General features: G+C 40.8%; 1 protein-coding gene across 4 annotated transcripts in view; it reads right to left on the bottom strand.

The window, feature by feature from the left end:
- Window positions 1-16,465, bottom strand: part of DNAH8 (dynein axonemal heavy chain 8) — a 326,388-nt gene that overhangs the window by 83,596 nt on the left and 226,327 nt on the right. For all 4 annotated transcript variants that reach the window (XM_081523221.1, XM_081523219.1, XM_081523218.1 and 1 more), the window contains 5 exons: window positions 13,735-13,890; window positions 11,898-12,080; window positions 7,583-7,688; window positions 5,493-5,745; window positions 5,199-5,389 (listed from right to left, as the gene is read on the bottom strand). In XM_081523221.1, coding sequence (XP_081379347.1) covers window positions 5,199-5,389; window positions 5,493-5,745; window positions 7,583-7,688; window positions 11,898-12,080; window positions 13,735-13,890 — 889 coding nt within the window. The remainder of the gene's footprint in view (window positions 1-5,198; window positions 5,390-5,492; window positions 5,746-7,582; window positions 7,689-11,897; window positions 12,081-13,734; window positions 13,891-16,465) is intronic.

The raw sequence follows: 16,465 nt of genomic DNA, 5'->3' as shown, positions 1-16,465 counted from the left end.
TGAACAGATTGATCTTTTCATAGGTGAGTTTAAAAATCACTTCCTAGTGAAATCACTCCTCCAGAAGCTTGATATTCAATACTATTTTTTAATCAGGTCAGAAAGATGGATACATGCATAGGGAGGGAAAAAGGAAGGAAGGAGTATAATACATCTGTGGGTTTTAAGGAGGTAATTAATGTTGAAATCATTTATTCATTCATTTACTCAACAAATACTCACTGAGCCACTTCTCTGTTTCTAGAATATTCCAGGCACTAGGGATACCAAACAAGACCCCTGCTCTCACCAAGTCTAGTGGAGAACGTAAGTGATAGCACTGGAACATATTTTGAAGCAAAGTGAAAGTTGTTCAATCATATCCGACTCTTTGCGACTCCATGGACTGTAGTCTGTCAGGCTCCTCTGTCCATGGAATTCTCCAGGCCAGAATACTGGAGTGGATAGCCATTCCCTTCTCTAAGGGATCTTCCCAACCAGGGATTGAACCCAGGTCTCCCGTGTTGCAGGTGGATTCTTCACCATCTGAGCCACCAGGGAAGCCCATTTTGAAAGCAAATCACCAGTTAAATGAACACATTCAATGTGACAATCTCCACCAAGAGGTATGACTATATTTCAGTTTCAAAAGTCCTCTATTGAATGTCTTTAGTAATGTTTTATCATAATTATTCCACCTCTGTTGTTTAATTCAGATGTATAGGAAACAGTGGTTCTTGAACTTTTAAATCCTATAATCCTCTTAAAGAACTCATCAAATCCCCCCATTTCACTCAGTAACTTGAGGACAGAAACAGGGGAGGTGGCGGGTGAAGGGAATTACAGGTCTCTGCTCTCCCCTCTAGCATCTTCCTGAAAAGGTGAACGACCTGGAGTACCTTCCTGTAAATCCTTTCCCTCCGCCGTGGAGTCAGGGGCTCTGAGTGCCACAACACCTCTAGAACCTGTAAACCTTCTGACGACCCCTCCTTCCCCACAGTGACCAGGTGAAAGAGAAAGCCTCACTCTAGCACCATTTCTGCTAACACTGAGTTTACCGTAGGAGAAACAAGCCCTAGAGAAAGTCACCTGCAGATTTAAGGGATTTTCTCCTCTCACACGGGCTTCCCAGGTGGCTCTAGTTGTAAAGAACCAGCTTGCTAATGCAGGAGACATAAAAGATGAGAGTTCGATCTCTGGGTTGGGCAGATCCCCTGGAGGAGGGCATGGCAACCCACTCCAGTATTCTTGCCTGGAGAATCCCATGGACAGAGGAGCCTGGTGGGCTACAGTCCACGGGGTCACAAAGAGTCAGACATGACTGAGCAACTTAGCATGTATGCTAAGAGATAAGACACGTCCCTTTTCTTCTTGGTTGTCTCCCCCCAACACACACACACAAAATGATTTCATGTCATCATACACCTCAAAGACATCGAGAGAAGACATTTAAGTTACATAGGTGTTTTCAACATACCATGCGCCTAAACTAGCCCAGAACAATCACAGCCTGTCCTGTTCCCCTCAAATATCCTGGCTCTGCCAATTACAGGCTACATAAACTTGGACAAAGAACTCAATTTCTCCCAGTACCCTCTTCTATCAAATGAGTATAATAATAGAATCCATCAGATTGATTGCTGTGAAGATTAAATAATGTATGTAGAAAACTAACAACCTTTGTGGCCCAAAGTAAAAGCTATATAATCATGAGCTGTTATTTTGACATTAACTCTCTCTCTGTTTTGGAAGGCCTGGGTCCAATTCAACTTGGATGGCAAGAGGAGACCCCCTAAAGTGTCTTTTTGTCTGTGGTTTACGACAAAAGAAAGATGATGTCTTTCTAAAATAACCAGGCAGGGGGAACAGGTGTATCAATTACTATAGTGCAGGACTGCCCCTGGTAGCTGTTCCATTTTTCAAAGTATTCTGACATTCTCAGTTGAAGAAGAAAGTCAAAGGCACCTTCCAGATATTGCAGAAAAACAAGCAGGAATTAATACAAAAGGATGGCCACACTTGGGAAATCAAACGTTTCTGCTCTGATAAATAAGTCTTTTTTCTTTCCCCCTTAAGTACTGAGTTCAAAATGGTAAACAATATCAATGATCTAAGGGCCATATTTGCTAACTTTGTAAAAGAAAAAAAAAAAACATTAAAAGCAAAGTTCTACCATCTTTTAAATAATAATTTGGTCAAACTGTAAGCCAGTTTAAAATTACTACAAACTGTAGATTAAACCAGTTTTGATTTTTTTAAAACTCTCACTGGGTGCTGTGCTGACTGTACTTCTGACAATCCACCTGCTATAAAATCCCCAATTAATCTCCTGCAGCACAGCTCTGTTCACGCTACTTCCCTGCTCATAAAACATTCCATGACTCCCCATCGCCAAGTAAATCAAATTCAAATTCCTCTCACTGACTCTCCTGACCCTACACCGCCTGGTTCTCTCTGACTCTCCAGTTTTATGAAATGGGGTCACAGATGTGCTCTAACCACAGCTCAGAGGTACAGCCTTCTTTATTTTTTCTGGGACAAATCAAATCCTCCTCACAAATTCCCTCCCCAAGTGTTGCTGTGTTTCTCGGTCTCCTTTGATTTAAAGACTTTGTCTCGAAGAATCTAGTCTCTTTCGAGGAATGGCCATGGCTTGGCTGGTCGTGCTGGGCGGGGAGAGGTAGGGTGGGGTGGGTTTCTGTCTTGATGGGGAGATGCTTCAGATCTACAACCCCCCTCCCATTCCTGCCCCACCTCTCCCCTGGTCTTCGTCTGTCTCAGCCACAGCCTGGGATCCTCTGAGCCATGACAAATCCTATCTGGGGGCATTAGGCTGCTCTGTCCATAGAGGTTGGTACTTTGTCACTGGCTACAAAGTTCCCCTGCCCTGCAGCTTCTTGAACGGAACTCCAGCCCCCACAGCTGTGCACCAGCCCTCTCTGCATTTCCACATCCACACACCTGCTGCCAAACCTCGGGCTTATCCATCTATCCACTACCTTCCACCATGGATGCTGTGATGCAGCTTCCAGGTTGGATGTAGCTCAGGGCAGAAGGCACTTCCCTGCTCTCTCTGAATTTAGATGAGGTCATGCGTCTTGCTATAGCTAATGAAATATGAGCACAAGTGACTCGTGTGACCTTTAAGAGCCAGCACACAATTTGCCATATCATGTCCCTTTTCCATAGTGATTATGGAAAGCAATTTGGATTCCTGGGTGACCATGACAAGCAGGTCAGGTATGGAGAGTAAAGGAGAAGTACACTTCTGCTGTGCTGAAATTCAGGGATTGTTTTTTATGACACAAAACCTGGCCTATCCTGACTAAAAGTAGGTCCCCACTCTGACACTTCTCAAACTAGCTCTCTTTCAACCATTGTGACCAGAAATCTTCGCACAGAGCAGAACTCTTAGACTCATTTCTGACCCTCTCTTGGCTCTTACACCCAATCCTTTGCCATTTTACTCTCATGATCTCTCATATCTGTCTTTCTTTATATTTCCATTGTCTTCATCCTAGGATGGGAATGCATTTCTTGTGGTTGGGAAGATTTTAACAGACTCCCTTGAACCTCATTAATCCTATACTTCTCTGCCAGAGTCACCTTCCTAAAGAACAATAAAAGGATCACATCACCACCTTACACGACCCCTTAATTTCTTACCAGATCAAGAAATCCTTCCCCTGGGAATCAAGGCTCACCAATTTACATACTCCATTTCTTTTCTCATGCTGCTCTGCTCAGCATGGAAGTTTTCTTCATTTCTGCCTATCATTCAATGTCCATTTCAAATGCCACTTTCTTCTTTGGGGGGAGAAGGGCGGCCAGAAAATGATTTACTAAATGACTTACCAAAGAGGAGAGTGAAAAAGTTGGCTTAAAGCTCAACATTCAGAAAACTAAGATCATGGCATCCGGTCCCATCACTTCATGGCAGATTGATGGGGAAACAGTGGCAACAGTGGCTGACTTTATTTTTCTGGGCTCCAAAATAACTGCAGATGGTGACTGCAGCCATGAAATTAAAAGACGCTTACTCCTTGGAAGGAAAGCTATGACCAACCTAGATAGCATATTAAAAAGCAGAGACATTACTTTGCCAACAAAGGTCCGTCTAGTCAAGGCTATGGTTTTTCCAGGGGTCATGTGTGGATGTGAGAGTTGGACTATAAAGAAAGCTGAGTGCCGAAGAATTGATGCTTTTGAACTGTGGTGTTGGAGAAGACTCTTGAGAGTCCCTTGGACTGCAAGGAGATCCAACCAGTCCATCCTAAAGGAGATCAGTCCTGGATGTTCATTGGAAGGACTGATGTTGAAGCTGAAATGCCAATACTTTGGCCACCTGATGCGAAGAGCTGACTCATTGGAAAAGACCCTGATGCTGGGAAAAATTGAGGGCAGGAGGAGAAGGGGATGACAGAGGATGAGATGGCTGGATGGCATCGCTGACTCAATGGACAAGGGTTTGGGTGGACTCAGGGAGTTGGTGATGGACAGGGAGGCCTGGCGTGCTGCGGTTCATGGGGTCACAAAGAGTCGGACATGACTGAACAACTGAATTGATTGACTGAATTGCCAAAGAGCAAAAAGAAAAAAAAACAGAAGAGACTAGAGCATTTTCCCATGTATCAAATAACCTGGAAAACTTCACGGTTTAACCTGCAAAGGCAAATTTTCTAAGGAGCTTTTTATGATCTCACCAACCACATGCAATCACTCCCTCCTTTTAGACAAAACACTTTAACTGAATTGAAAGAAAATACTGCTCTTTTCGCTCCTTAATTATACTTTTAACATGGAGATAAGCAATGTATAGGATTCACTTTAAATATGAAATACAAGTGTGCTTTCTTTTTAAATTTATACTCTTATAACGTTATTATAATCCCCTGCTTAAGGAATTGCTCTCTTGCAGTAGAAAGCTCATCCTCTGAATCACTATTTTCCCTTTTGGCATTTGAATGTCCTAATCCTAAGCACCAAAGCTCAAACTTAACTTAATGACATAACTAAAAATCGCAGAGTTAACACAGACCTGAAGTAAGTCATTTTGAGTAACCAGAGCAAAATGAATAGCAATCATGGGGGGAAAATGAACTTCACTTCCAATAGAACTTAATTCCTTTGTGTATTATAAGAATGGGTCTACAGGACATCAAAAAGCATATCAAAAGCAATCTCCTTTACATAGTATATCCATATCCCAAGCCCTTCACCTTTAATGAGAGCCTGAAACTCTCTGTGCTTCACAGTTCCTCTCTGAAGATCGATCTTTAAGGTCATGAGGAGTACAAAGAGGAACTTGTGGTTTTCGTACAAGCCTCTGACAGAATATGTAAAAACTTCGTAGGTCAGATATTCAATAATATTTGTAATTCTCTTTTGAGGCAGTGGAGACTTCTCAGACCTGCAATATGTTTTAAAAATCAAAGAAGTAAAAATCTATTTCTAAGAGAGTAGGAATACACACAAAATTTATGGGCAGAGGTAGTCAGGTGGTGAGGCCCCACCTGGCCATGGATTGGTCAAATAATTTCAAGAACTGGGCCAGCGAGGTCTGGTACATGATGTTGACCATGCTCATCTCCGTGATGAGGAAGTAGAGGATGCTGCCGCGGGTGGCCGCGGGCCGGAACTCCTCCTGGGCAGTGTTAATCTTGACCTCCGTTTCTGCAGCTACGTGTAGTTTTTCACTGACTTCAGCGGCTGTCAGCTTGGTGGTGCGGAGGACACCAATGAGAGATTCATCATCTACCAAGGAACCTGAAAACCAAAGAGGAAAGCTGGGGAATGCAAGATGGGAAATTTGCAAAGTGAGACGCATCACTTCTCTAATCACCCTGTTAGTTTTCAACTTGACTTCTTCAAAGCCCACAGGGTGGAAGGGTGAATCTTGAGAAATGGAAAGGCTTCTATTCCAGCTATCTATCTGAGGCTTCAATCCATTCTAAACATTTCGGCCTAGGGGTTATCCAACTCTGCCTGAAAATGTGCAAAAGGCAGTTCTCAAGATAGCTCACACATCTGTTCTTCAAACATCTAAAGAAAACTCATGTCTCTCTCCAGTCCCAGTGGTTTCAGCTGTTCCTTATGTGACGGCACTTTTGCCTCCTTTATCATCTTGATGGGTCCCCTCATGCCATCATGGGCTTTTCTGTACCATTTGTCTCAGTGCAGGCTGACCCAAACATTACCCACCAGCTTGCAGGTGAATTGTACACTTTCTACTCCTGCTTTAGTCCAACAGTTCTTGACACTGAGAACTCTGGTCCTTCTATGTCTGTAATAAGTTAGGAGATAGTGGAAGTGTCTGACCAGGAAGACAAATCCTGATTTTAGTTTTTAGTTTTACCCTTCTGAATAGACATACAAATGTCTATGACAATAAACTCAGTTTTAAGATACAGAAAGATGCTCTAGATATGCTGAGCTAAGAGTCACGATGCCTTCAGAGAGTGAAGCTCTGGCCCACCTGGGAGCAGGTGGATGCCGCTGGAAGGTGCTGCGATGCTCTGATGGACACGTTAGGTCTGCGAGAGAAGTCCAAACTGTGACTCATCTCACAGGAAAGAGGTCATGATCCAGTGCGCTCTTGGCTGGATCAGGGGAGGAACCCTCAGTCAGTCCTTGTTGGTAATATTTACAATGCCCAGAGGTATCCATCCAAATGGCTGGGAGAAGTCCCAGACCAAGAGACAGGCAACTTTATCAGCAAAGCAGTGCAATTAAGGCAGATAAAAGACCTTTGCCATGAAGCCACCTTAAAGTGCTAGAGGCTGTTGTGAGAGTAACACTCAATGTACTTCTGGGAGGTTAAGTTTTCCCTTTTTTTTTTTAATGTATATCCAAGAGTTAAAGTGCTTCTGGAAAGCATTGATTTGTTGTTGTTGTTGTTCAGTTGCTAAGTCTCATCTGACTCTTTGTGACTCCATGAACCGCATCACACCAAGCTTCCCTGTCCTTCACTATCTCCCAGAGTTTGCTCAAACTCACGTCCATTGAGTCAAAGTATTTATTATTAGTTTGCTAGTGAACAATAGAATTTACGTGGCTGTATTTTGCCTACTACAGAACAGTATATCCCCAAATCAGGGGTTGGGACCTGACTGCCAAGAGGTGAACCTATCCCAGCTTCTAAGTGGGAGGTCCAGTCAAGTCAAGAGTGACTGAGCTCTGGCTGCTCAAGTGTCTCTGACAAGATTACACACATCAAAACCCGTTGTGGCAACAGCATTTCAACACCAAATGAAAGAATTGATCTAAAAACACAAAAAATAGATTGAGCACATTAGTTTCCTTCAGGCAAGCAAATTAGCCTATTATGAGTTACCTAGCTGTATTGGGAGCCCTTATTTTTCTCAGGAGAGAGCAATTATATCAAGAAAACTGTGTTATTATCCAATGCTCAGATGCTGGTTGCTAATTTAAACATCAGATTCCCCGTAGTCTCTCTGTAATATCTAGATGGAAATTGCCTTGCTTGTTTTTGCACTGATAACTCAACTGTTGCCTGACATCTATAATCATGAGGGCATTGAAAAGAGGGTACAAGAAATCTATCCACAATCCATTATGTGATTATTTCTTAATAACACAATACCTTTTGTAGCACTTAATTTGTAGAGGAGGTTATCTTCAAGTTCTTTCATCTTCCGCTTATTAAAAGTCACATCCTCCAAAAGTTTAACCCTCTCAGACTCTAACTCCTATTATTAAAAATAAACAAACAAAAAATAACATCAGAAGTGTAATTACAAGTTATTATGGCAAATCCAACTTACTAGTGTTTATTATTCATTTTAAAAATTTTAAACCGAAGTGCCACTCAAATGACACTATCATTAGTCAAATCTGTATTTTTGTTTCTCTCGACCATTTAAAAAAAATTATGCCCACAAGCATTAAGTTTCCATAGCACATACACAGGCATGCATGGGATAACTCTGCTAAAATAATTCTGCCCAGCCTTTTTCCACCTCTGCTGCTGCTGCTGCTGCTGCTAAGTCGCTTCATTCGTGTCTGACTTTGTGCGATCCCAGAGACGGCCGCCCACCAGGCTCCCTTGTCCCTGGGATTCTCCAGGCAAGAACACTGGAGTGGGTTGCCATTTCCTTCTCCAATGCATGAAAGTGAAAAGTGAAAGTGAAGTCGCTCAGTCGTGTCCGACCCTTAGCGACCCCATGGTCTGCAGCCTACCAGGCTCCTCCGTCCATGGGATTTTCCAGGAGAGTACTTTCCACCTCTGCATTTATTTAAATTAGAGTGTCCTATTCTCTTGGCTCTGTTCCCACATATTGCCTCAGTGAGAAATGCTAACTTTATTTGAAGCCGGAAGGGGCAGAAACAAAGAGGTATTAAAACCAGAAACCAAGAGAATACTCAAGTCAATCGGAGCTTCTGAGTTGAGAGCTGACTACAGGAATACCAAGTACTTGACCTGACATAGTCAGTTGCCAATATAAATCCATATTCCATTGTTTTGCATCTCCTTCTATCAGAAGGGCTAAATTAGATGTTTGAAGGGTATATTTTTTTCCTACATAAGTGATGCATTCTTAAAATTATACTTTGAAAAAAATTTTTCAAACTTTCAGAAAAGTTACAAGACTGGTACCGTGAACTCTCATATACCCTTCACCTAGATTCATCAAATAACATTTTGCTTTACCATTATTTCTCCTATATAATACTTATTATTACTGCTGAGCTGTGTGCATGTGTCATGATCCTTTACCTGTAGAAACTTAAGCATATCTCCTAGGAAACAGGACACTCTCTTATACAACCATAGTGCAATTTTCAAATTCAGAAAATGTAACATGGCTATAATACTCATGCTAAATAGAGAGTAAATTAAACTGTCTCAAAACAGTTCTTCACAGCATTCTTTTTTGATCTTACATGGAATCACACTATACTTAGAACTGCATTTAAAATGTGTTTTTAAACTACTTATTTGAGAAAGTTTCTCAAAAAACTTTCAGAAATTCTTCCTAGATCAATTTATCAATGAAAACCCACAGCATGGCATTCATCTGTACATCTACTATGGCTTGCATCACAACTTATGTGTAGGCTAATATCCCTCTAACTAGATTCTGAGCATCTAGAGGGCAGGAACGTGTCCCCCTAAATTCATTTTTTTCAAAAGATTTACTTGTTTATTTTTGGTTGCCCTGGGTTTTTGTTGCTGTGTGTGGGCTTTCTCTAGTTGTGGAAAGCAGGGGCTGCTCTTTGTTGCGTGTGCGGGCTTCTCTTGTTGTAGAGCAAGGGCTCTAGGGCACACAAGCTTCAGTTGCGGCTCCAGGCTCCAGAGTGCTGGCTCAGTAGTAATGGTGCACAGGCTTTTGTGGTACATGGGCTTAGTTGTCACTTGGCATGTGGGAATCTTCCCAGATTAGTGATTGAACCCATGCCCTCTGCATTGGCAGGTGGATTCTTAACCACTAGACCACAAGGGATACTCCCTCCTACCCATTCATTTTTTAAAACGCAGCAAAGAGTCAGACATGACTAAGCAACGGAGCCCAGTTGCTAGTAGAGACAGGCCTAATTTCCTTGCCCTCTAACTCCAGTGCTAGTGTATACTGCCATTGTACTAGCGGTTTGGGGGTATTTGATGGCTTAGTGATAAGATCATAGCTGTAGGTGCAGTGAAGAAGTGTTAGTCACTCAGCTGTGTCTGACTCTTTGTGACCCCATGGACTGTAGCCCGCCAGGCTCCTCACCCATGGGATTTTTCAGGCAAGAATGCTGGAGTGGGTTGCTATTCCCTTCTCCGGGGGATCTTCCCAACCTAGAGATCAAACCCAGGTCTCCCGTGTTTCAGGTGGATTCTTTATCATCTGAGCCACAAAGGAAGACTAAGGGGAATAATTAATGAATTGTCTGCATTAAAACAGTCACCCCCTGGGTGGCAGTATAGGAATATGTGGACAAGATGAAATCCTGTTGGCATCCTTTTCAGTGTGATATGGGAAAACAAGCATTGTGGTACAGTGGACACTTGTGAGTTTTACAGCATGACTTGTAGAGCTTATCTACGAGGCTTGGCAGGGTGGAAAGTCCATGTACTCTTATGGGTTAAGACCTTATTCTCCCTAGTCTCCATTTGTTCATCTGTAAAGATGGAGGTATAACAGCAGGATTGTTAGGAAGGTTAAACATCACAGTCATGAGAGTTCATGGGCCAGTCTTGTAACTTTTCTGAAAGTTTGAAAAATTTTTTTCAAAGTATAATTTTAAGAATGCATTATTTATGTAGGAAAAAAAATACACCCTCCAAACATTGCAGACTAAGTGTTTCTCCCAGCAAGGTTGGTATCAGTACCTTAGCACCTCTCCTGAAGAGGAAGCTAAGGCCCAGAGGAGTGGGTGTAGGGTGCTCTGGGGATGAGGAGTGTACCCTAGACAGCAGTATGGCCTGCATTAAGAAGTTAGTGAAGCTTGCACTGGGGATCGGAACCAATGAGGCAACATCTCGGAACAGACCAACAGCACCAGGTAGACCAAGAAGGAAGGACTGATTTTCAATAGTTGATACCATGTGGCCTTAAGAGGTGATAGAGGCAGTGAACTGAGGGGCCTATGCTCTCTGCCAGACTCTAGAAGTGAGAGAGTTCCCTTTCTGGATTGCGTAAGCCCTGGGCTGTTTTTTTGGAAACTCAGATCACACAGCTAATGAGAGTGGAAGCTGGGACTGGGCCCCTTTCACCCCTCTACACTGGCTGTCTTTCAAGGGCTTGCCCCAAGTCAGCCATTTCTTATTAACCAGGTGGGATTTTACTTCTCATTTTACTGAGCCTTCTATTTTTTTGGTGTCAGTTTCTTTCCCTTTTTGAATCTTTCCTTTGTATCTGTTGCCATCTGTTCACGTCTCTTCTTTTCCTCCTTTCTTCTGCCATTCCTTTTCGCACTCTCCCATTACTATTTCTAACCCGGCCTTCTCCTTGAACCCTTAATACTAAAATCAGTTGTGCTATGCTATGTGCTAAGTCGCTTTCAGTAGTGTCCCACTCTTTGCAACCCCATGGACCGTAGCCCGCCGGGCTCCTCTGTCCATGGGATTCTCCAGACAAGAATACTGGAGTGGGTTGCCATTTCCTCCTCCAGGGGATCTTCCCGATCCAGGGATCAAACCCATGTCTTTTATGTCTCCTGCATTGGCAGGCAGGTTCTTTAGCGCTAGCACCACCTAGGAAGCCCTTAAAATTAGTTATATTTAAGCAAATATAAACTTTCTCAGATTTTATGAAAATCTATTTTATACAATAAAAATATATAAAATTATATTTTATGTATAACATATAATGTTTTCTGAGCTTTATCTTAAAACTTAGTTTAATCTATCAGTCCCTTAAAATTTTCCAGGTTTAAGTTGTTCTTTGTTTTATTAGAATTCTCAATTATACTTAATTTCTCTGCTTCAGTATAAATTGCATTTACTTAAAAAAAGAGTAAGGCTCCCTACATCATGAGATTATTAGAGTGTAGTATTATCAATTATAGCCAAGTACTATCAATTACTATTGCAGTGTAGTAGTTAAAACTACTACTAATATTCATCCAGAGCAATTTCTTTTTCTTCAGGATCATCATTTAATTGAATTTTTCAGGTGAAACTTAAGATTATTCATCTATAGGGCTGTAGATATAAAAGTCAATATACCCAAAGCTTTAAAGTCAGAAGTAGAGAGTGGTGTGTGTGTGCACATGTGCTTTCAGGGATCAGAATAGAGGTGAATTGTATGATTTCTCAACAGGACTTGAGACTACAAAACAAATATTTATGCTAACAAAGGTAAATATGATTTGCTTCATTTTTTCCTTTCCATATATTCAACAATTTCCTAATACATTAAAACATCATTATAATTTATTATAAGTAGAAGTTCTTTACCTTGAGAAATTATTACCTGTTTCTCTGTTAGAATTACTCTCCTTAGTAACTGGTTCTCAAGTCCTTTCATGGTAACAGTAAAATCAATGACTGACGTTTTAGCATTGATCTCAGGGGTAAAGGCAGGGTTTGGTAACTTTGTCGTAATATAAAGTTTAAATGTATCCATGACATCACATTCCTTATCACCGACTTTCACCTACATCAATTCAAATATTAAATTACACACAGCTTAAAGGGCAGACAAGGAATTTGGGTTCAATTTAGGAGAGAATTTACCAAAGGTCAATGCAATGAAACTTGAATGAATTACAAAAACCAGTTGTAAAATTTTAATCACTGAACTTATATGATAAATCATATTCTCTTAGAATAATTTAAACTTGTGGTTTAAATTCTCTTCCTGCCTGAAGATGATTTTAGCCATGACACCAAGAAAATTAAATGAAAAATGTGTCCAAAACACATGTTGAATAAAGCAGTGGTCCTCAACCTTTTTTGGTACCAGGGACTGGTTTCGTCGAGGACAATTTCTCCATGTACTGGGGGAGGAGGGGTGGTTTCAGAATGATTGAAGCACATTACATTTATTGTGCACTTTATTTCTATTATCACATTGGCTCCACCTCAGATCATCAGGCATTAGATCCTAGAGGTTGGGAGCCACTGGAATAAAGGAAAACTCAGACGTGTCTAAGATTTGACTGCTTTTCTCTACCTGAGGAAATTTCCTACTACAGAAATTTGTTGTGTTTATAAGAAGTGCTATTTCTTTTTGCATTTCACAGTCATATCTGAAGCATATTTGACAAGAGAAACGGTTAATGAAACTTTCAGAGGAAAAAAAAATGCCAACTTTTTTCCTCAGAAAGATAACACTTATCTTAAACATAACAATTTTCAGTGTATCAAAAACAATTGGGTTTGCTGTCTAAAACTCAGGTGGAAATTCTAAAATTTTAAATGACTTAAATTTTTAATTAATATTAATCTTGCATGTGAGTGAAAACCACATCCCTAAGGCACTAATTCTCAGGCACCACGGCCTTCACATTGCAGGTAAGAATCTGGGTCTTTTAAAAGCCCTTTCAGGAATGGACGTACAAAAACCTCCTTTGGCATATTAAATATGGCAAATGAAAGAATTCACATTATGAAGAACATTCCTCTAAATAAATCTATCTTTATTTAACGAGAAAACTGGCATTCTCATTCACTGATATTCATGAAATTAAGTTATTCAGAGCAAAAAATTCTCGATCAGAAATGCTGTCATTCAGTAAAACCGAAGAAAACTAAAAGTAAAGAATGAAACCAATTAAAAAAGAAACGCTTGTATTGAAAACAATTTATGTTCTCACCAGTCATCAGAAACCATATTCTACTGCTTCCAGCAAAGTCTGTGAGTTTGAATTGAAAGTTAATAGAGAAATAAAATCAATGTCCCTAGATTTCACTAAAAATGTGATTTTATTCAGTGAGGAAACACAGGTTTTACTGTATAGAAGTATACATGGCTTGGAAACCACCTTTCTCAGAGCTGCTAAAATATACATATTTTGTGTGTAACAATAATATATCATTATCACCAGATGCCTTTCCTTCATATCTTGTTTAGTTTCAAATAAATGGCTATTGTTAGCAAGATATTGTTCTCGCCCCTGTATATCTATACATATATATATATTACATATATATATATATTTTTTTTTTTTAAGGAAACACTGAATACAAGTTTGGAAAAAATTCTTTCAGCATGTCAAATGCTACCACCTGAAGAAAACTGTCTTCGCTGCTGTGCTCAAAAAGATACGTAGATGTCACCATTGCTCTTTTCTTTTTTCAAAGCTCACCTTGAAAGTGGTGCCTGATTTAATGAAATTCTTTTCTAATACATTATCCAGGGCTGGATCCAGCTCTTCACGGATGTCCTCAATAAGAAGAGGTCGTCCCAAGGAAAGACTGTCCTCCAGGTGTGTGCGGAAATATTTATGGTTCAGAGAGGTTACCTAAAAATAAAGAGTTCATTGCTACAGAAGTGTTACAAAGAATGTGCCTGCTCCTGAGTGGAAACTAGAGATATTTGGCAAGGGACTAAGAATTCTAACGACTGTACAGGAAGCCTTAATTATAAATATAAAAGTAACAAACAAAACATAATTTTCAAAACTTGGGGGGTCATGACTTTGTGGAAGCCCTGGGCGTGCAATGGGGGTCTCTCCGATTGAAAGAGAAGCAAGTGGCATTCCTTAGTTGGAAGTCAGGGCTCTGCTCTGGCAGGTGGAAGAGAGGCAATCAAGGATTAACCCTTTAAACTTACATGGCTACGATCATTCAAAGAAAGCAAACTAACTTGCATTTTTGTGATACTCACTTATCTTCTCAGGACACCTATGAGATGAATAAGTGATTTTTTAAAAAGCACAGGGATGTCAGAAATGACATACTGAATCAACCGAAGGTTCATCCGTGTATTCTGTCTCTAACAGTGGCATAACATAAGAATATGGTACTTTGCGTAAAATCAACCTAAAAGACTATACATTTTTAAAATATTCTTACATTAAAAAAAAAATAGGATTCTGAATGTCTGGTGGGGTTCTCCATTTTTAGATCAATGTTTATTATTAGTTAAAACACCCCAACTGGGCTAGGTGATCTTTGCATTAGCCAACTGACTTGGAACTCTTTACTTCTCCAGTGATCTCTCCCTCTGCCTAGGTGTGAGGATTCCCAAAGGCTCAGTCCTCAACTCTCCACCTTCTTACACTCTATTCTCTGAATTCAACTATTGCCTTTATGCTACTGTGAGTGCTGATCTTAAGATACAGGAGAGGACTTTCCTGGTGGTCCAGTGGCTAAGACACTGGGCTTCCACAGCAGGGGCACGGATTCTATCCAAGGACCAAGAACTAAGAATTTAGAGAGACAGTGATGACAACCTTATATGTACGACAACAAAAGAGACACAGATGTAAAGAACAGACTTTTGGACTATGTGGGAGAAGGCGAGGGTGGGACAATATGAAAGAATAGCATTTAAATATGTATATTACCATATGTAAAATATATGACCAGTGCAGGTTCAGTGCATGAAGCAGGGCGTCAGAGCTGGTGCTCCGAACAACCCAGATGGATGGGGTGGGGAGGGAGGGGGGAGGGGGGTTCAGGATGGTGGGACACATGTACACCCATGGCTGATTCATGTCGACGTATGGCAAAAACCACCACAATATTGTAAAGTAATTAGCTTCCAATTAAAATAATTTTTAAAAAACGATCCCTCATGCCACGAGCAGCCAAATAAACAGAGGAAAAAAACTGAAACCAAAAAAAAATTAAAAAGGAAGATCCACTGAGACATCAGGTGATTAGGAGGGTGAAATTTAAAAATATTATCTCTCACTTGCAATGAAAAAAGGTGTGGAATTGAAAAATAAGTCTATCTTTGTCCTGTTTTGATCAAAACAGAAATAACTAAAAAGAGAAAATCTTGCACACGATGGAACTTTTCCCCCTAGATGGACAGCTTTATTTATGTAAATGATGTGCTGTGCAAGACCTTACTATGAGTTGATGAGGTAAATGAATCCAAACAAAGAGCTTTAACTAGCTTATTTAAATAAGATGAAATAAGGTCCCAAGAAGACTGAATGTAATTGTCCTGCTCTATTCCCCAAGAAGCAAACTCTGTTTTTGTGATGTCTTTCCCAGGTGTGATGGTTAATTTTATGCGTCAACTTGACTGGGCTAATGAATGCCCAGATAGCTGGCAAGTATTATTTCAAGGTGTGTTTGTGAGGTTGTTTCTAGAAGAGATTAGCATTTGAGTCGACAATCTGAATAAAGATTATGGCCCTCGCCCATGTAGATGGGCACTGTCCAATCCATTAAGGACCTGAACAGAACAGAAAGCTGGAGGAAGTGCCGATTTGTTCTCTCCATAGGTTAGGACATCATCCTCTCCTGCCCTTGGACATCAGCTCCTGATGGGGACTCTGGGGACTTCAGACTGGGACTGGGACTGACCCCACTGGCTCCCATGGTTCTCAGGCCTTCAGGGTTTGGACTGGAAGGATGCCACCAGCTTTCCTGGGGCTCCAGCCTGTAGACAGCAGATCGGGGACTTCTCAGCCTCCAAAATCCCATGAGCCATCCCCTCATAATAAATCTCTTTTTATGTATTTGTACCTGGATATCCTTTCAGTTCTGTTTCTCTGAAAAACCCTGACTAATATACCAATTAAAGAAATAATTTTCAAATTGTTGATTTATTAAATTACCTTTTAACCACCTTTAATATTTTTGTAAACTTGAAGTAATATCTTAGAATCATAGTTTCGGGTTGGATTCACTTGATTTTTCTCACGGAGGAACACTGTGTGGCAGCCACCATGAGAGCCTGTATCACCCGCACAGATACTCTGGACCTGGGTCTTTACAAGGTGCTCAGTGAATTCTTCACAGGAATTAAGCAAATACATTCTTTATTCAGAAGTCAGGGCTATAGGTGCTGGAGATGGCTTTGAAGACGACCTTGGCAAAGTTGCCAAGGTGAAATGCAGCCCCGGACATGCCAAATAT

Source organism: Giraffa tippelskirchi, chromosome 8 (genome assembly GCF_054371585.1).
Source record: "Giraffa tippelskirchi isolate mGirTip1 chromosome 8, T2T-mGirTip1v1.2.pri, whole genome shotgun sequence".
Lineage (NCBI taxonomy): Eukaryota > Metazoa > Chordata > Mammalia > Artiodactyla > Giraffidae > Giraffa > Giraffa tippelskirchi.
Note: the sequence above shows the minus strand (reverse complement) of the source record. Positions and strands in the feature narration are given on the sequence as shown.